We start from the raw sequence: 20,785 nt of genomic DNA, 5'->3' as shown, positions 1-20,785 counted from the left end.
ATTGCTTTCAAATGTACTGTTATCATAAAATTCTTCACATTAAAAATACTCCAGGTTGTTTAACTGGTTTTTAAAGAACTGAAAAATCTGGGGGAAAAAATGATGCAGAAATTTCTGTAGTACTGAACATTCCCACTGAAAACAGTGCTTCTCACACAGTCTGCATACAGAGTTCATCTCCCACCATCCTCAAACTGCTCAATATCAGATGCAAAATAAAAACAATGCCTCTGCTGAAGAACTTTTCAAATTTTGAGTCATTGTTTTATGTTTCCTTAAATCCCTTAAGCTGTCACCCAATATCCAGGCAATGAATTAAAGAAAAACTACCTCATATGTTTTGCTGCTCTTTTTCAGGCAGCAAACAAGCTGCCCACAGTGCAGTGGCAGGACCAAGTGCCAAGCAGCAGGATCAGCTAGAAGTGGACTGGTGGCAAATGGGATGCTCACCAAGCCCAGCCTTGCCATTGTCAACCTGCCTTTCTGTCTAAAGGTGGCTGTCAAGCATGAGCCTTACATAGAATCAAGGGATACAGGTGGTGTAAGGGAGAAGCTTTAAGGGTCAGGAAAAACTCAGATGTGAGTCAGAATGACGGCTGAAGTACTTGGCACTATTCATCAAACAGAAATAGATACCATTTGTCTCTCCTTGCAGATTCTCCAGGTGTACATCTTTGCTCTTCTTCCTCCTAAGTCACCCAGGCCTATGAGCAATACATGTATGGCAAGCTGCTTTTCACAGTTGCTAAACGATTCTTCAGTAAGCCAGGATCCTGATTGAAATTAAAATATTTCCTTGTTTTAACTGCTCATGAGCTAACAGCAGTGCTCTGGCAACACTTTCCAGTGTGCAAAATTACAAAGTATATACCTGAAGCAACAATGCAAACAGTATTATTCAAAGTTAGTTCTGTGATGTATTTGCCCTTTCCTACTCTTTTTGTGCATGTCTCTTTTATGGCAGCATTCTTCTGCAGCAGTAGTACCCAGCTCCCAGCAATTGAATGAAAGGCACAAGCCTAAGCTTACAGCTGCAACCATCACACATCCACTTCTGCGTGGTCAATCTGGCCTCTTCCAGAAAATGACATCTGAACCACTCGTCAGAGACAGCCAGGCCATTTCACTCCACGTTGGCTCTTGAAATGCCAGGGAGTATTTATCCAAAGTGCTCAGAAGTCATTGCATTCTGCCCTAATAGTATCACATTGGTCATGGGCAGATGATTTCCAATTACAACCACTTTCATGATTAAATCATTCAGACTGAAGCACTGTTTCTAAATTACTCTCTTATACACCAGATGTCCTTCCCTGTCTCATCCAGCCAAGACCTGCCCTGTCACACAGCAGCAGGATAGGATGTCTGGGGCCTGGGGCTGACCTAGTGGCAGCCCTGAAGCTGGTATACAAAGTGCCATGGAGGGATATAAAGTTTGCCTTACTTTGGTGGTGATCTGTGCTATCATATACCATTCGTTTGAGTAATATGGCCACGTCTAGCTGACATTTACACACATGGACCATGTGCGTATATGGACACATGCATGTGTATATGCCCACCTGGCAGTGATTATTGGTTGTGAAAACAGCCACATTGTGCTCAACAAACCAAAGGTCAGGCAGAATTTTTTTTGTAAATGGAGGGAAATCCTGCTTTCAATAACCAGCAGCTTGACCTTTGCCAGGCATTAGTCTTGTCAGGAGTCATTACCCAAAGGAGATTATACCACTGAGAGACTGGGGATTAAGCACAGATTCTTGCTAAGTGCCAAGGGAGAACCACAGGAGCTGCTAGCAGGGTGGGAAGCTGCACTTACCAGGCACCACTTCTTCCAGAGAAGCATAGAGGGAAGGATGGGAGCTGCTCCCTTCAGCTGCTTACACTATTCCTTCCCTTCCTTATTTTTTTATTTTTATTTTTTCTCCAAGTGGTTGTTTGCAGTAAGAGATCAAATCAGCACTCTTGCCATCTTCAGGATGCTATTTGGACTGTGACAGCCCATTTAAAAGAGTGATCTGGCTGGTTGTCTTAATATTGTGTCTTAGAGAGGTGGCAGTGAAGTGGCTGTAATGCTGTTGTGGTCGAGTTGGAGCAGCTGGTTTATTGGCTTGTGTTGATTCTGGCACCCGCAACTCCAGAGCAAGTCTTCGGCTTTTCAGCAGTCCTTCATGTGAGGGAGAGAGTGAGCCCTCTTGCTCAGAGCTGATGAGTGTCCTTACGCTGTGTGACATCGCTCCTTGTGAAAGTTTGACTGGATTTGAAGACATTTAGCTTACTAGCAAGGAAAACTCTGAGCACATGGTAGTACTTGGTGACATCCAGACAGCCTTTATTTCCACCATGGTTCTACATACATGTTTAGCTTAATGGCAGCATCTGTATCAGATCTGAAGGAAATACACATGTAAATATTTTAAATCATAGAACCATAGAATTGTTTGAGTTGGAAGGGACCATTAAGGGCCATCTAGTCCAACTCCCCTTCAATGGACAGGGACACCTACAGCTTGGTCAGGTTGCTCAGAATCCTGTCTAGCCTGACCTTGATCATCTCCAAGGATGGGACCTCCACTACTTCTCTGCCTGTTCCAGTGCCTCACCACTCTCAACTGTAAAAATCTTCTTCATTATATCCAATCTAGATTTTCTTTCTTTTAGTTTGAAACCATTGTGCCCCCTGCCCCATACCCTCATGTGCCCGACTGGATGCCCACCAGCAGGGCAGATCCAAGAGCTGCTGAACTGCAAGACTCGTGCTTGAGATTCCTTATGTTGGAGAAAGTTCCTTGCTGAAACACTGTAGAGAACTGAAAAGTTACTTTGAAACCCAGCTATGAGGTATGTCAAAATCCAGTCCTAGTCCAAATGACTTCATCTTAGTATTTAGCAAACTGGAGCAATGTCCGGTACATGCTTGAAATGCTTGATTTCTTTCCACCTCCTCCTGCATATCTTGCTTCCCCGTTTTATTTCTTCCTGTTCCTAGGTTGCTTACTGCTGTGTTATGATCCAATCAAATTAACACCTACAGTTCCTGAAACTTTTGCATTTCTTGTATTTCAAACCCATCCCAAGAAGCTCATGGGTGCACATTCCTGTACCTGATATTGCTTCACACAAATCCAGCTGCCAGCTGAGAAGTGGAAAGTGTCCAGCCGACCCTCGCGTCTGATCCAGTCTTTCACACCAAGGACCAAAGTCAATAGCTAGATATTTTGAGACCAGGACAGGATGTTAATCTGGTGTGTCCTTTCCTCTGAACACAAACTAACTTCAAAAGAGCCGCAGTGAGAGAGAAGATGGGGTGGGTAGGCCTTCTGTGCACAGTCCCTTGTGGCCACAGCCACAGAACCTTCCTGGCTTCCAGGACAGCTCCTGCCAGCAGCCCTGGGCACAGAGGGAGACCCATGCCTTGCTCATTCCTGTCACTCAACCGCCATGACACTGAGCTCCCTCCTGCTATGATTGCGTTCAGCTGGAGACAGGGACATGGCAAGACTTGGTGGCTTAATAAAGAAGAACAGATCACTACTTAAATAGATTGGATGGTGGATAAGAAGGGAGCAATACTGAATAACAGAGGTACTATGTTGATGAATCCAGAGTTAAGACAGGAGCCACTTTTGCTAACTGAACATCAGCATATGCATGCATTTTATTTCAATGTTTACAGTAACTGAAAACCCACACTTTGGGATTTTAATACATGGACCAAGAAATCTGCTGTAAGTCATCTGTTTCAATGTCATTATTTTCTGCAACAGCAACAGAAAATTATCCAGTCATTACAAAAATCAGACCCAATAGTAAATGACCAGGTGTTTTTAACAACTTTAGCACCTTTAACACCTTTAGCAAATGCAGAGCTCACCACAAGAAGCCTTGCAAAGCTGCAAAATTGCCCAGAACCGATGCAAGGCAGAAGCCTCACATCTGCAGGCCCAGCTGTTAAGTGACAAGCAATGCACAAAGCAGTACCACTCACCTTGCAAAGATCTCATTTTAAGCCCTTCTCGATGAAGGCATTTAGCCCTAGCAGTCGGGTGGCCCCAGCGGAAGGCACAGTGGATGCCAATAGCTCAGTCGCTGTGGACTGCAATACAGAACCTACAGGCCAGTGTGAATTACTCCTAACAAATCTTCTGCTAAAATATAAAACAGAGCCAAAAATGGACCAGCTCAAGGGATTTTGCAGATAGTTAAACTGGTGGGGGGGAAAAGGCTATGACAAAACAAAAAAGAACCACTGCAGCTTTCCTTCAATTATTGAGGCTATAAAAACTGCATAACAAATCCTGCACACGTGACAGTAGAAAAATTGCAGGATGTTTGTTAATGAGTAGAGCTGGAATGGTGTTTGAGGGGGAGACTGATGGGTCAGAAAAGCAGTCCCAGCATGAATGGCCTGAGGGGACAGCATGGAGACTGCAATAGAGAAACGTGTGGGTATTGAGCAGCAGGTTGAATTTAGTGGCTTACAACACTCACTGTTTGTGTCCCACACTGCATGGAGACAGTCCCACACACTACTGGGGGAACCACAGCAAACCCAAGGAAGGCACAGTTATGGTGTTTTGAATTTTGCTGGGCAAGACAGAGGGAAAACCTCATATGTCTTTCAATAATGATAGGAAAAAAACCAAACAAACAACTATGCCTGGAAACCTCCCTTATGCTCTTCTAACAGTCATTGGGTTTTTTTTCTAGGCTATACTGTGAGATGTGCACAGGATTGCATTATAACATATATATGAAAAATGGGGTTGTATACTGGGGCACAATTTAATAGAAAACACCAGAACTCTCTGTCCAGAGGAGCTGTGAAACCTGTATGTGAATCTTGCTTTCTACTTAGCACGTTTGTCCTGCCTCAATGTAATTACAGCATCCACAGTCTAGGACATTATGAGCTCTATCATCTAATCAGGCTAAAGGATCAGGCAGCTTTATTTTTCATGTTGAAGTTTATCATCGCAGTGATCCCCTGGCACTGGGAGACGGTGCTATGAATAGGATCTGAAATGCAGTCAGCAGACATTTCCGTGCTACTCCAGGGAAGGCACAGATAATTACTTTAATTATCCCCAGTTTGTTCTTCTGTCCATAATTATAGTTTGGGGTTTATAAATAATGAAGCATGATTTTAAGAACCAAAACAGGACCCTCAGTTACCTCAGGAACTGTGCTGCAATTCTGTCTCCAAATGAAGCTGTGCAAAAGGGAACCAAAACTACATTGTATAAGCCCATACTATACAGATGTGCGTAAGCAGAGCAAAGCAACAGGATGGAAAACGTCACCAGGAAAATAAACTCTCTCATCATTATTTCACTGTTTTTTACCTAAAAAAAAAACAACAACAATGTCCCATTGTCTTGATTAGACCTATTGTCCTGTTGCATTTTTTGTTATTGAGGGAATCAAGAGTGAGAGTCAGTGAGTGTTTCCTGAGGAGCAGCAGCCTGAAAAGCTAAATACAGTATCCTATGCTTAAGGCACATTTTGCTGCAGATCTGAGAAACTGGAGGTAGACTAAAGCACACAGCTGAGGATTTAAGTTGCCTGAATACCTATGTGAAATATAAAACACACTGCAGCTTTACAAGGTGGTTAAAAACTGCACAACAAAGTTCTTTCCTGTTGCATCCTCACTTGACGACCATTCATTCCTCTATTGTTCCTGGGTGTTGAATGCGGCTAGCTAGCGACCGGGCTGGTCGGGAGCCAGCACAGCAGGAGGCTTCATGAGCCATGAGGAGGAGTAAAACAGGGCTTCAGGCAGGGCAATGCCCTCTCTGAACAAGCAGCATTCACAACCAGCTTCCCCACAACAAGCACATAACCAGCTGGACGTCCTCAGAGATATGCAGAGACCTATAGATGTGAGACAGCGATGGCTGAAGTGTTTCAAAAGATCATGGCTCATCAAGGAAACAAATTATATATTAAAAACCCTTCACAGAATACATGCTCTGTTCTTTCTCCACTTAGTATCTTCTTTGCTTGAAGCTTGGCTTTTGCCCAAATGCATCCAGAGCAACACTTGACGATAACTCAAAAATGTGAAGTTAATCAGTGTGCAGCTTCTGCTCCTGAATGCCAGGAGCCAAAGTGTATTTTTCTGGGAGAAACAGACTCGGTCACAGAGAATAATCGTGTTTGCGTATGTTTTTAGATAGCCAAGGATGAGGGAAATACTTTTGTTAACTCCTTTGAGAAAAGATGAAAACTCTAAAGAGAAAAATTCCACTTTCTCCATGTCATTTTATCCGGCACCAAATACAAGACCGAGCAGAGAGCTTTCTGCAGTACAGAGAAAAACATTCAGCCTGCCTTTTTTCTTAAAAACAAACAAACAAAAATAACCTTGCAGTTATATTTCATCCTAAAAACTAGTTTGAAGAAAGAATAAACCTTTGCTCTGTGGTTTATCTTGACATTCCTCCAGAGACACATAACAGGAATATTTCAAATTCACTTTTGTCTCCTATTTGCAGGAAACAGGGAAGTTGCAGTTCTTAATGTCCGGGCTTCTGAAATGAAAGAGACAATGAAGTTATAAGTTGAAACAAGAAGCCTTTAAAGAAGAAAAGAAATGGAAATAGAGTCTTAAATGTACTTGCAGCATTTTAGCAAAATCAGATATTTTTGCCTTCATCATAATAAACAGGGACGCTTATTTATGTCACACATACCTTCCGTCTATGATCTCTGTATCCCTGCTGGGAGGAAAACAGAGATCTGAACTCTCTTCCCGTCTTATATGGACTTCAAGCTCTACATTATAACAGTAACTGCTGCTAACTGACACCCTGAAGTGTAGTACTGGGGAATGATAATAAAGCAACTCTGTTTTTTTGTTTCATTGAATTGATCTTGTGGACACAAAGAAAAAGCTTTCAAATGACTCCTATCCATATCCGGATGAATTAAGATAAAAACATACAACAAATATTTTCCTATTTAATGATACCAGTGTTGGTGCCTTCCCCTCAAGCTTTATAACCATGCAGATGCTGACAGTCAGAGCTCTGAGGTTGGAATAATACCTGTGCTGTGTATTACAATCGTTCTGAAGCTCTGCCAATTTGAAGAGGAGACAAGTGCAGGAGCATTTCTGCACCCATGGATAGCCACGGCCTTAATAAGCCACAGCCAACAGAGGAAAACCATCGCCTCCCTCATCAACCCAGACAGCCAAAGAAGCACTGGCACAGTAAGAGAGGCACCTGCTGCTGCTGACTGCATTAGAGGGAACTTTAGAGCTCACAGGGGTCTTCACTGTGATTGGACTGTGATTTTGCAGAGACAGCAGGTTCATAAACTCCCCTCTCTGCGCAAATAATATATATACTATATTTTTAATAGCTCTTCCTCCTGGCAGACTTGTGTCCATGTAAGTAATTTGTATTCTGACTAGACCTATTTACAGATGGCTCTCAAGGAAACGATTTCAACTTTCCATTTAGGATAAGCCAGACAATATAGGATAAATAGGCCAGGGACAAAGAACTACGCAGATTCCTCCAGGTTAATTTCCAGATACTCAAATATTTTTGTTTTTTTCTTTTTCTATCTTTCTTTTAGAGCATGTTTCTCTTATGTATCATAATATGTGTTCACTAATTGCCAACAGAAGAATAAGGAGCTGACTTTTTTGGCAAAGATTTGGCTCATATGACTTTATAGAGGAGTATATTCATGACTGGTGTTCTGCAGCTTTTTTGGGTGACAAGCATAATCTGCTTCTATGACAGAGGTAGAAAAAAATCAGAGGGGCTAATGACACCCAGTGTGTCAATGCAAGGAGAGCAGCATGCCGTCACCTCAGAGCAGGAATGTTTACCTGTATCTCTTTCACAAGTCCCTTGAAAGTACACTTTGCAGAGGAGGATATGAACTACACACTAATACAACCGTTCTCAGCTCTTCCAGTGTATAGAGAAACATCTGCAGCTCTTACACTAGTCTCTAAACATATTTCAATTGCCACATCCTAAAGATTTGAGTAATATCTAACAGGTTGGGGTACGATATCTTATTATTGTATGGTGCTCCCTAAGTGTTACAATATTCTCAATGCAGGACCTTTATTCAGATAGTTAAAAGCAGGAATGAAGGTGAACATGAGCCTATTTTATCTTTAAAAGGCTTAAATGTACAGAATCACCCATCTATCTCATGCCACCAACACCACTATAACAAAATCTAGTCTATTTATTTGCAGTTGAACATATACCATTTTTCACTTGACTACTACATTTTTATGGTTTGGTTAGCACTTCTTTTTACAGTTAGGAAACCACAATTTCTGATTAAAGAGCCAAGGCTAACATTTTCATTTCATGCACTACTTCACCTGAAAGACATTCACAAAATGGAGTATTTAATCATTTGATCTGCTTAATTATGATTACTTTTCACAGCACACCAATCCATGCATTGGATGGATTTGTGGAACACTATGCAGTAACCGCACGATTAAGCAAGCTACGTGAATCTGCATATAGATTTTACATTAGGATACTGCAGTCATTTTAGATGACTCAGAGGTAATGAATGACATGACTGACACATGATAAATCAATACGTATGTAAGAAGCCATTAGGCATGTAATGTACATCAGTAACAAAAACAGGATACATGCCAAGAAGCAGTAAGCGTAATACTAGCCAGCAACAGAACAGTCAGGGACAGCTTGCATGCGTGTAAGTACTGCTCACTACCAGCATGTCAGGTAGTAATTACTTGTCTGTCCTGTCTAACTTTCAAGCTAATAGGTTTTTACTTGTCTTGACTGGTACACGTGAAACGGTAGAATCTGCTCTCAGGGGATGTAATGTGAATGCTGTGAGGATCAAGTACGGGCAAACTAATGGTTAATTTGATCTGAGCAGCGTCTTCCTTAGGCTGTGCAAACCTCTCTCCTCCTCCAAACAACAGGCAAAAACAGAAGATGAAAGCTATCTCAAATCAGAGTAAGCAAGGATTGCTAGAGCACGGCTCGAACACTTTGGCACATTCACCTCAAACCTGTAGATGACCTGGGGTGCCACCACAGCCCTAAGAGCTCAGTTATGAGATATTGTCATTCCGGGAAAAAGGAACTTTTTGCTTTCCAGATGGGCTTTCTGGGTTAAGAGAGAGAAGTGATAGGAGCATCCCATCACAAGGTGTTTTGCTTCAGTTATGGTTTCATCCTCTCTTACTCCATTCAGTATGGTGCAAGGTTAAAATGATGTAGCACTAAATATTTTAGCAGCCTGGAATTTCAAGTGAGGAACACATGCTACACACAGTTAAAAAACACCAAGAGAATTAAGTACTAAGGGAAGGGTGGAGGTTGTGGGGGAATAGCAGCTTTCAAGGAAAAGGAGGGAAGCCAGCATGAAAAACACACAGCCTAAGAGTGTTCTTGAGAAGCCTTTTATCACTTGAGAAGATGACAGCAATCAGGAAAAAAATGAAAACCAAAACAAAACAAAGCTCACGATAAAGCAGAAAAACATCTCCCCTGATACCCAGGTAATGACAGAAACACATTGCCACATGAAAGTAGTATCAAAGATGAACTATATGTTTCTTTTTAGGTGACTAACGGGACATGAATTCTTCAGACAGACTTTTTTCCATAGCCAAGAGTGGTATAATTCCAGAGCCTGCTCCTTCTCACTCCAAACTGATGGAGCCGGGAAATCCAAGGACACTATCAATGTACACCACCAAAGGGCATCAGAACAAAGTGCTAGCCACCACTCAGCAAATGAGAAAGCCACAGACAAAGCGCATTTTATGAAACATTCCCCCAAGCCCATGTGTGAAGCTCTCTGTGAAACTAGGGCCCAGATAAACTCCTAACCATATATATTTTTTTACACATATACCAAACACCCTCCCCCCAATCTGGAACACGAAAATAATGGCTGCTGACCAACCTGAATTTCGACCTCAGCATCAAAACAATCCCTTCACTTCCTCTGTGACAGGGTCAAGGTCAATGTCATAGAAGCACGGCCTTGTAGGCAGTCCTGGCATAGTGCTCATCTGTGGGAAAAAATAAATTAAGTTACAGTCCTGTACCTGTAAAGAGGCAGATCACACTATCCATGTAAAACTCAGATTAAATGGTGTGATTGTTCATTGTGGACTCAACTACAGATGGGAACTTCACATTTTTTGTTTTGGTTTAAAATGCTGAACTCTGTACTTCCCCAACTCATTTTTAAGTGTATGCTTCTAAAAGACAGGAAAGAAAAAATAAAAGCCATAAAATGGAGGACAGTATATTAAGCTAAGCATAAGATTAAGCTCTTTAACAAAATGAAGCCAAGAAGATGCTCCAAGACTTACTGTTTCTCAGCATATTTGTCTGGAATGCACACCAATTTATACCTAGTAGGAAATTCATACAGCAAAGAGCAAGGATATAACTGCTTGAATTCACCTGGTTATGTAAATGTGCTGAGCTACAGACCTTCTCAGATCACAGAAGCAGAATTAATTGCAACACTTTCATGACCAATTACTTAATGTGAAGAACAAATTAAAATAGTTCAACTAAACATACATGGCTTGTAGCTGAATCCCAATTTAGTAGTTAGAATCAGTAGGTTGAGATACAAAGCTAAAGCAACACAATTATCTCAAACTATGTATAATTAAGATCCTGATCTAGCATAAAACACCAGCATCTGTGTACTTTGAATAATACTGTGGCCTTAAATTACACAGTTAAATAAAACCCTGCTCAAGCTACTTATATAATTATTTACAACTGGTATTTTAGCAGCAATTAAAAATACAGGATTGACAAGGAAATCCCAAGGTACAGGCCCACCACAGCTTATATCACCTGAGACCAGAGGTTCTCCTGCTGTCCATCTCAGCACTCCTACCTTCTCCTTAAGAAGGAGATGTCTGAGAGTAGGTTCAGCAAAATTATCATATTTGTTAATCCTCTTCATCTTCTCTTTCAGCCTGTTTAGCCAGAAGAGGCTCCCAAGGCCCCAGTGGCAGCACTGGCACAGGGTAAAGGACAGAACTGTGGTGCAGTATCAAGGCAGGACCAGTCTGGATCAATCTTAACCACCATGCTACCCACCCTGCTTATTTCTAAGATGACAGACAAACTCAATATCTCACCATGCTTCCACTAATTCAAGGCATTCTAAAAATAGTGTTTGGGTTTATGAACTCTGTAAACACATTCAGTATCTTAACCTCAAAGGTGGAGAACGGCCATACTATATTAGGTCCTACATTAATACCCAAAGAGATGAACAATATTGTAATCTTTGGAAAGAAGCCTGAAGTTCAGCATTAGCTCAGCTAGATTCTAAAGACCAGCACTGGGACCAACATTGGGGTAGGTCAGAGGAGCAAAATTAAGTTGTTGCTTAATTTGGCCTCAGGATGTAACCTTCCAGTGTGGTTGTATAGGAACAAATCAGACCGGCTGAGTACTGAAACTGCTCTTGACACAATAACGTACTGACAAAGATAAACTGAGGTATGTTCTCATGACATGAGCTAAAACCCACTGGAAGGAGGAAGTTTCACCCTTGAGATGATTCCCCCTTGGAGCTGGCTCTGGTAGTTGTCTCATTGCAAAGCAACCTTGTTCAGCACATCAAACTGATGAAAATACCCCTATTCTTTTGGCCAGAGTTGGTCAGCTGATGAAACAAACCTGCTTCCCACATGACCAGACCACTTAGCAGACCACTGGCCCAGGCAGGCAGCTGCAGGACAGCAATGAGTCCCCACCTCCTATCTGAGGGCACATAGCTAAGATGGCTGAAATGCTAATAAGTGTAGCATTTCCATCATGGAAACACAAGTACAAACATCTCTGAATGGTGCCCTGCCTTACCCCTCAGCCCTGCTTTCTCCAGGTGGCTGTCCTGCCATCTCAGAGCTTAATTTCACCTCTGAGAAGGAAGAAAGCAGTACCGATGCAGCCATTGTCCTACTTGAGATCTGAGAAGAAACAATGCAACCTGCTCTTCTGCTGGACTCGGTACATTTCCTCTGTTTTTAAATATAGCCCTTCCTGAGCTTTTGTTATTGCACACAGTAGGATTAAAAGAAAAAAGTGTCTGTTTGCATTCACTTAAAACCATTCCACTGATTGTAGGATGTCATTTCATTGGCTGACATTGTCTTGGCATCTTACTTAAGTACTAAAACACCTTGTCACTATTGTTTATCAGTTGGCCACACCTATTGGACTACTACATTATTCGGGTTACTGAATTATTTTCTGTCTCAGACTCAGCCCAATTTCTGAATTAACCCTTAACAAAAAACTGCCTTAATGAGTTATATTTTCTTGGGAGGGGAATCAGTACACTGCCAAAGACAACTTTCTAGTTACTCTGTTTAGGGCAGTTCTACATCTACACCTACACTTGGAAGTAAACTCCCACATTCCACTCTCCTTTGTTTTTATTTTTATATTATTATTTTTATAAATAAATCTACAAGCTTGGCCGGTCTTCATTTCAATTTCCCTGTACAATAAAAACAAGAATAAGTTAGTGGAGTTTTTCCTTATTATTGTGCAAGAAAAAAATCCTACACATATGTTTGCTGTTTTTTTTTCCCCCTATGAAATGTCAGAGTGGAGTTGCACTACTGTAGAACTGCATACAATGGAAGTATTGCATCTATAAAATGTGAATATCAAAACAGTTTATTACCAGTTTAGGGAGTACAACCATTCTCATATTGAAAGTTTAAGTCAACAAAAGGGAGTGAGTTCATCTGAATTAGAATTACTGCTGCATGAAATGAAGTGTAAGGCAAAAAAATAAAAAACACCAAACCAACAAAACAGCGGAAACATTTTGGGACAAATGCCTATGTGAACTGCAGGGTGAAAATAAAACATGTCCTGTGATATTCCCCATTGCCCAGACTTCCAAACAGGCAAAGCCATGCCAATTTATGGTTATGTCTCTCCACTCTCCTTATCTGGACAGAGAGGTAACAGGCAGCAGAATCTATCCCTTTTTCATTAATTCAAGGTCAAAAGCAAGAGACGGCTGGCTGACTGAGGATATTACTACCACTTCTTTCCTCGCCAGAACTCCATTTCTTTCTGCAGACAAAAAAGCAAGACAGCAAAGAGGGCTTAGTCGAGTGCAAGGCTAAATGAGGCTTCAGCTGACTGGCATTCCACATGGGTGCAGACTCAAAGCCATTCTCTTCCCTTGCTCTGCCTTCCACAGTGCTGAAGGAAGGCATCAATGTGCTAGTTCACAGGCCAGCTATAACCTCAGCATGCATCATGACCGAGAAGCATCCAGTTCTCTCTCTACCCCAAGTGACTACAGTCTCAGTTTTGTACAGAGATATGCCAAACTTCCACTGGAGCGCATGTTGTACTTGCACAGCACCCAGCAGACTGCTTCTGCCTCTCTAAGGTTTCCTGAGATAACTACACACTAAAATTACTTCATTCTTAAATCTGGCAAAAAGGAGAAAGAACAGTGAAAAAGAAAATATGCCAAAAACATAGTTCACTGTGGTAATTAGCAAGTATGTGCAGCTAAAAAACAAACAACAACAAACAAACAACAACAAAAACCCAAAAAAGAAATGCCACACAGAATCTTGCCGGGCATCTCGTACAATGTGTCATTTCTATACACTGCATGGAGATTAGCACAACTCTCCATTCTAATATAATGCCGTCTTGGCTATAGTTTGATAGCTACTCAACATCAAACGATGAAGCTATAAAGAAAAAACAGGATAAGAAGTAGTGAACAAGACCACATCATCCTGTTCATACCACAAACTCAATGTAGGTAGCCAAAACAATCAAAACTCAGTTTGACCAAAACTGTTGTTATTACACTTCCCTTGGGAGAAGAAATATGAGGCATAAACTTTGCATGTTAAGACTTTATGGAATTCAGATGAATGTTTTATACAGGGAAGACAATAGAAAGTTTTATGAAGAACTTGTCCAGCTGCTGCCCAAAATGTATCATGAAGGAATTAATAGGAACTTGTTTTTTTCTACTGGAATCAATCACTTGCTTTACAAACTCAGCAGCTGTCTACACATCCATGTGAACATATCACCTTCAGAAAGACAATATGAAAAATCCAATGTTTATTTCTTTCTATGTCACTCTATGTTTAGGAGATAAAAACAGAAAGTCTTACAAGCAGCCATCCTGAAGGCTGTTTATGCTCCTGGAAATGTGCAGTTAGCAGAAAATAAAAAAAGATTTTCATTCAGAAAGCCTGTTATAGGCTATAGCCATTTAGAAGAAGTGTTTACAATCTTCCAGGTGTGCTTACATGACTAAGCAGAAAAGAAAAAAAAGAAGCTTCCTTAGAAAAGGAAGGTGCCAAAAATTATAGGGAAGCTATATGAAAATGCTGCTCCACATCCTCTCCAAAACATACCTTCAGTCACTGGATGACTCACTAAGCTGAGCGTCATTGGAGTTTCATTTAAATTACAGTTACATGTTCACTTGTAATTTCATTCCGTCATCAGGTTTACGTAACAAATACCATCAAGCCCTAAGGCTCTGCCAGCCAAGTTTGCCACAGTCTCAAGAGGAAATATCCTCCTTCACTTCTATCTCTCTTATTTTTTCTTTTTAAATTGAACAAACTCCTATCAGTGGTTGACACATTCTGCCTTTTATTTTGAGTGCACATACACACATATGTACCTATATATATTTACTTAAAAAAATACGTATACAAGCTTAAATCACCTTAACAGAGTCAACACAATGGTATGGTTTGCAAGACAGATGTCCTGAGGACTACATCCAACTCATTTTGTGGGTTTTTTTTCAGCTATAAGACGAGACAAGCTGATTTGCAGGTACAGCATGATTTCTAAGTAGAGAAGAAATAAGCAAACAACAACAACAACATTCCAGAGGAATTGGTTCTTACACAAAGTTGGCAAAACAGATGACTAGAAGATACCAAAAACCAACAGACAGCTTATTGAGGACACCTCTCTGTTTTGTGGCTTATGGTGTTACACCGTGTTTGACAAGAAATGCAAGTAATTCATATTATCTAATTGTAATCTTTTGTTAACTAAGTCAGGACAATGTGTAACCATTTGAAACTTGAAATACTGCAGAAAACAGATGTTGTTTCTCAGGAGAATCTAGCAGACACGACTGCGGATAACTTCTCAATAAAATCTGATGGGATGAATTGCACACTCCACACTCCCTCAGCAAGAAACAATATAAGAGGAAACACAAGAGATCTATAAATAGCACTGTAAACCATGCATTGTTGTCAGCACACTACAATTTGTAGGAATCTTGAGGCGCGGCATGAAGGATCTCCACTTGAGGGTTTCAATAAGGAGCCATTTCAACAGCAGAATCACCACAAGAAAGTTGTTCACCAGTCTTCAAACTAAACTGTCCTACATTGCACAGAGATGTTCAGTGCACACCAAACAAGGATGCCGGTGCACAAAAATCAGGCAGCATATCCCAAATAGCTCCAAGATCAAACTAGCTTGTTCTAGGGAACCTGAAAATTTCCCCCATCTGTCAGGTATCAGAAAGCAGCTGACATTTGGAATTAGGGAAGCAAACAATTTAACAGGAAAATGAAGGAAAAGAATAATATGAAGAGAACAGTACTGCTGAGCTTACTTAAAGAAAGAAATACAAATTTGCTGAACCTGCTGATGGCCAGAGGAGGTAGGGAGAGTGAAGCTCATATTTCCTTCTCTAGAAATCTTTAAACAAAAAACAAAAAAGGAGAACAACAGCAACCACCCTTTGAAACTCAACACATCGACTGCTTTCAAAATGACCAAAATAGTGTTTGAAAAGATGATGATCCTACTCCAACATATGCTGTAGCATTCCTTGCAAGAAACATCTTTGTCTCACTGGCATGCTGGATGATATCAGGTGCAGAAGTCCATCTGGCATCAATTATTCTATTACGATTCTCTCTTACATTAATGTTTGCACATTCTTGGCAATTTTCCTACTTTGTGAAAGTATTTACAACAACAAAATGCACACACACTGCTCTGCCATCAGCATCTGGATGAAGTTACAGAAGTACCAAACGCTGAGTATGCAATCCTAACTGACCTTGCTGCCAGGTGCTCAAGCAAGGTGGAAGCAGCTTGTGCCCTGTTATGTTCTCAAGAGGATTTCCAGGACCCAATTTAGCCATCTTGAGAGGAAATAGTCTGACTGACAGCAGTCTCCTGGGCACCATGAAGTAAAAAAATCATGCAACAGTCCACATCTGTCCATTGCAGTTTTTGAGACAGCTGCACAGGGTACATGAGTACTTGGCTGGCCAAGTTCTTAGGAAATGGGTCCCTGTAATACTTCTGAAACTCAGATGTTGCTGTTAGTGATGTGCTGAGGCACCAAAGACTCAGAAGAGGCATTTCGTTAGTTATTAAATAAAATACTTAGGCACAGATGTAATCGGCAGGAGAATGAGCAGATTTCCTTCCTTAAGTAAAACATTTGTGACTCACATACATGACAGTATTTTCTCCTAGCAGAGTTGCCTCAACTCAAACATTTTCTCCTTGGAGAGTATAAACCGGTATTTGAAGCAAAAGAAAATGATCCCCCCGATAACAGCAAAACAGTGTAAATATTTTAAATTTTTATTTAAAAAAAAAAAAAAAAAGCACCCCTCTGAGGTTAAATGTTAGATAGGCCAAATGCCTCATGTATTAGTTGTTTGTGCTACTCACAAAGTGGTAGGATGTTCCACAGGCTGTTCAGAGCTTTTCTCTGAACCTAGATAAATAGTTAAACAGAGTGCTGTAAACTGAAAGCTATCAAAAAAAAACCCAAACCAAACCCAACCAAAAACAAAAACAAAAGAACACCCAAAAAAACCCAACAACAAACCCAAACCCAATCAAACAAACCACAGCAACAACAAAAAACAACCACCGCCAGAAGAGATAGCTACAGTGAACAAAAGTATTACAAATACCAGGTAACTCATTCCAGAACACCCCGCACTCCATCCCAGCCCATTCAAATCCATTTCCAGCAGTAATTGCTCCCTTGGCCAAGGTCTGCATCCTGAATCTCCCTCCCTCCCAGGCTTTTGTCTGAATACCTGGCAGAAGACTTGAACTCACTGCCTCTTGTACAAAATCACCTCCTTGCTCAGAAGAAATCCTTCTCTCCAGCTCACTCCTGAGGTCAGAGGCTTCCAGAGCTGTTCCCATTCCTGACAAGCAGCCAGCATATCAGACAGTGCTCTGAAGGAATAGATCTGGAGAGTATTTCATGGAGGGTTGCTCCTCTCATGTACTGCTTCAGAAACAGGAATGTCCAGGTTATCTGATGTTCGTGGATATACAATCCTCCTGCTTTGTCCAGTGCTTGGGTCTCCTGGTGGCCAGGAGGTGATCAAGTTGCACAAGTAGCTCAGGTTCTTTCTGCTTGTGCTATTTGGGAAGAAGATGGGCCATATCCCAGCCACCTTGCTTTTGCTCAGGGACTGGGCACCCTTGATTTCCTCTGAAACTTCTTTATTTTGTATCAGTTGAGGGCCATCTCAAACCCTGGGAGCAAGCTCCACTTTGTGCCCTTGATCTTCACTTTGCCATTTTGTTTAGAAGATTTCTAACTTTCACACAGGACTTCGTGTGCAAGTCTGACACATTGACAGAGGAAAATACAGGGTTTAAATGTAGCCCAGGAACTAAAGACGGTGACACCAGGAAACAGTGCAAAGCAAGAACGAGCTCTGCATGTAACAAACGTTACCCTTCCCAGTTAGGTCATACTAAGGAAGAACATCAGTCAGAAGTGCATTGCAGACCTCTTGCAGTATCTAGCATTCTGTACCATGTATCCTCCAAAATCATAGCAGAACACACAGAGATCCTCCTTGTAAGAAAGAAAACTGAACAATTTTTGCCCTGCAGTTGGCCACTCTCTGTTTTAAGAAGCTTCCAAAACAATGCTAAGGAAAGCAAACTTTGAAGAACCTACGCTGAAGCTTACACTTCTGCTCAAAGACAGATGCTTTGAAAAACACTGATTATAAAAACGTGGATAATGTGATAAAGAAGGAAGAGTGATCAAGAACAGCAATGAAACCCCATCCAGAATGGACGCACCCAATTTTTCATTAGTCTTATGTCATTAACTTAAGGTGTAAGAACAGACGTAGAATTTCAGTAAGGCACTTGCTACTATGATATGAAAGGCAAAGACAAAAAAGAATAAAAATAAAAGAATGGATTTTTCACGATTTTGGCTTTGGTTTCTAGAAGGAAGGAACACTGGGTACAATCTTTATGCTACAAACCTTGTGCTTGTATCTAATAGAGATTTGTATCTTTATAAAGATAATGCTTTTCAAAGTACTTCAAAACAAATGCAACACACCTGGGAAATAACTGAAACAAAACCCTCATTTTAAAAGGTGAGTGAGATAAAAGGCAGAAAAGGTTAAATGTTTTGCCAAAAGTTAGAGAAGGAGCTGAGGTGATGCCAGAATAGAACCCAATGAAGCCAAATCTGATCGTCATCTTCATCGCATGTAACTGAAACTTGAAAATTGCTATGCCAAACAGTTACTCTCCATGCAACATCTTCATTATAATAATGAAATCTTTGCGTCAGTATTTCCAATGAAATAAAAATTTCTCTACTTCTCACACTTTGCCCTAAAGTACCCAGTATGAACTTGCAATTTTTCATCAGATTTCTGCAATAAAACGAACGATAGCAATGTATTCACATAAATAGCAAAAATGTTGTTAGACTAACCAAGTAAAATCAACCATATTTGGAAATACATCTTTATTAGTCTGAAAAACAAACCAACCCCCAAAAATGCTTTGTGGTGGGCATTAAGTATTACTTCCAAATCAGTGTGTGAAAGGACAAAGAAGGACTGAGTAGTAATAAACTGCAGCCAACATGGAATGCGTTAACAGAACTCTCTTGCCTAGCATCTAGTAGGGGATGATCTATGGGAACATTTTCTTGAGCACTTAAAAATGCATAGAAAGTACCCTATCAACAGAGCGAGAGTCCATTTGTGCACACACAGGGTAATTCATAAAAAAATCTAAAATAAAATGATAACACAGAAATGGAAAACAAGTGGGAATATCATCTCTGTGATGCCAAAGTGAACAGAATGGCACACAAGGCCATAAGCTTTATTTACTCACGGTATAGCCCCAAGGCTTCTGCTAATCAAAACAAGGCCAGCTAGTAAATGAACTCTCATTCTTGGCAAAGAAACTCTTCACAGTCAACACAGCCCACTACACATTCATCAGCATCCAGCTCTCCTCATCCCTCCCAGTGCCCCACAATGGTGGCTGCAGAGTGGCAGTGCCCAGCAGCATGTGACTGCCCACCCACTTGGGCACAGTTCTTGGTGAGCTGTTGTGGTTTATTAGTGGAAAAACTCTGCTTTATCTTTGCTTTGGTCCTGTCTGGACAAATTACCTGCAAAGCTTCTGGTTTTGGCATTTGTTCACTGCATCATGCCAAATAAAGTGGCACCGATGCTCTTTACTACAGACAGGATCAGGGCTACACTGTTCACAGGGATTGTGCAAGGTCTCTGACAGGCAAATATGACATGCACTCTGCCAACAGCATGACATCTCTCTCTAGTACATACAAAACTGCTTTTACTCCTCTGTGGTCTTGCTGCTTTGCTGCAGCTGTGTGCTTGTACCTGCCCCACACAGACTTTCCCCACCACTACTAGGAAACATGGGAATGGGAAAAAGCCATCAAAGGCTGAGGAAGGTAAGAAATATCCGTATCTTCTTTTCTGCATTTGTTAATGAAACATCATCTTTTATATTCATTTGTTCCCATCTAGTAAAATCTCCCAGTGCCCTGCATTACAGTTGCATGGAGCAGCAGTGTGCCATGCATGCACAGAACCTCAGAGAACTATTAGTACAGAAGTTACATGCTTTAAATCAAACAAAGGCAGGCAGAAAACATACTTTTTCAGAGCAGAGCAGTGTGCATCTCCCACGCTTTTGTCTCTGGCAAAGGCTGTGCCAGATGATTTTAAAGAGAAAAGCTAAAGCTACAGAAACTTGACAAAGCAACAGTGGGAGCTGGTACCAGGAATGCTCAAACTCTGGAACACCACGCTCAGTACTTTCTCCAAATTACTTACCTATATCAATTACAACCCTGCATATTGTTGATGGCTATATCCTTTTATAAATCTTGTTAAATTCTTGGCCTTAGTAACTTTTCCCATGTTAACGACTTCCACATTTTAATCACATGAGAGAAAGTATTTCCTTCTTTTATAGAGGTATTAATACAGATGCCTGGCAACTTCTCCTCACACAATCACAGAAATACTTCAAAGAAAAACTGGTTCCCCAGCAGTAAGAACACAGCTTCAGATAACCTCTACAGCCTCTGTAACAGCATAGGGATAAAATACGGGTATAAGTACAAGTCTATGAAACATACAAGACTTCAGATGTAAACCAAATGTGAACACAGCAACTTAACAGTTCTGGGCTTCGTCATTATTTCAAGCACCAGAAACAAGTTAATGTGTTGAGTGTCCTGAAATTTTCTCTGTGTTAAAGAAATAGAGAATGATACAAAACGCTTTAATTAACAGAGAGATAAAAAAAAGGTCAAAGTGCTGAAGAATACAGACCTGTTACTAAACCAATAAGGGAATAACAGGTGAGGTCAGATAATAGTAATTAGCTTTGAGCACACATTTCAAATTAGCAGGCCTATAAATAAAATACCTCAATCACAC

At 40.9% G+C, this 20,785-nt stretch overlaps 1 protein-coding gene across 4 annotated transcripts in view; it reads right to left on the bottom strand.

Annotated features, from left to right (window-relative positions):
* Nucleotides 1-3,620: 3,620 nt before the first annotated feature.
* The window catches only part of MTHFD1L (methylenetetrahydrofolate dehydrogenase (NADP+ dependent) 1 like), a 134,922-nt gene continuing 117,757 nt past the window's right edge, over nucleotides 3,621-20,785 (bottom strand). For 3 of the 4 annotated variants that reach the window (XM_015858104.2, XM_015858106.2, XM_032443926.1), the window contains 2 exons: nucleotides 9,940-10,048; nucleotides 3,621-6,536 (listed from right to left, as the gene is read on the bottom strand). In XM_015858104.2, coding sequence (XP_015713590.1) covers nucleotides 9,959-10,048 — 90 coding nt within the window. In that variant the 3' untranslated portion in view covers nucleotides 3,621-6,536; nucleotides 9,940-9,958. The remainder of the gene's footprint in view (nucleotides 6,537-9,939; nucleotides 10,049-20,785) is intronic. The other variant, XM_015858105.2, reaches the window with a different exon arrangement.

The sequence above is a fragment of the Coturnix japonica genome, chromosome 3 (genome assembly GCF_001577835.2).
Source record: "Coturnix japonica isolate 7356 chromosome 3, Coturnix japonica 2.1, whole genome shotgun sequence".
Taxonomy (NCBI): domain Eukaryota; kingdom Metazoa; phylum Chordata; class Aves; order Galliformes; family Phasianidae; genus Coturnix; species Coturnix japonica.
This window is presented reverse-complemented; position numbering and strand designations above follow the sequence as displayed.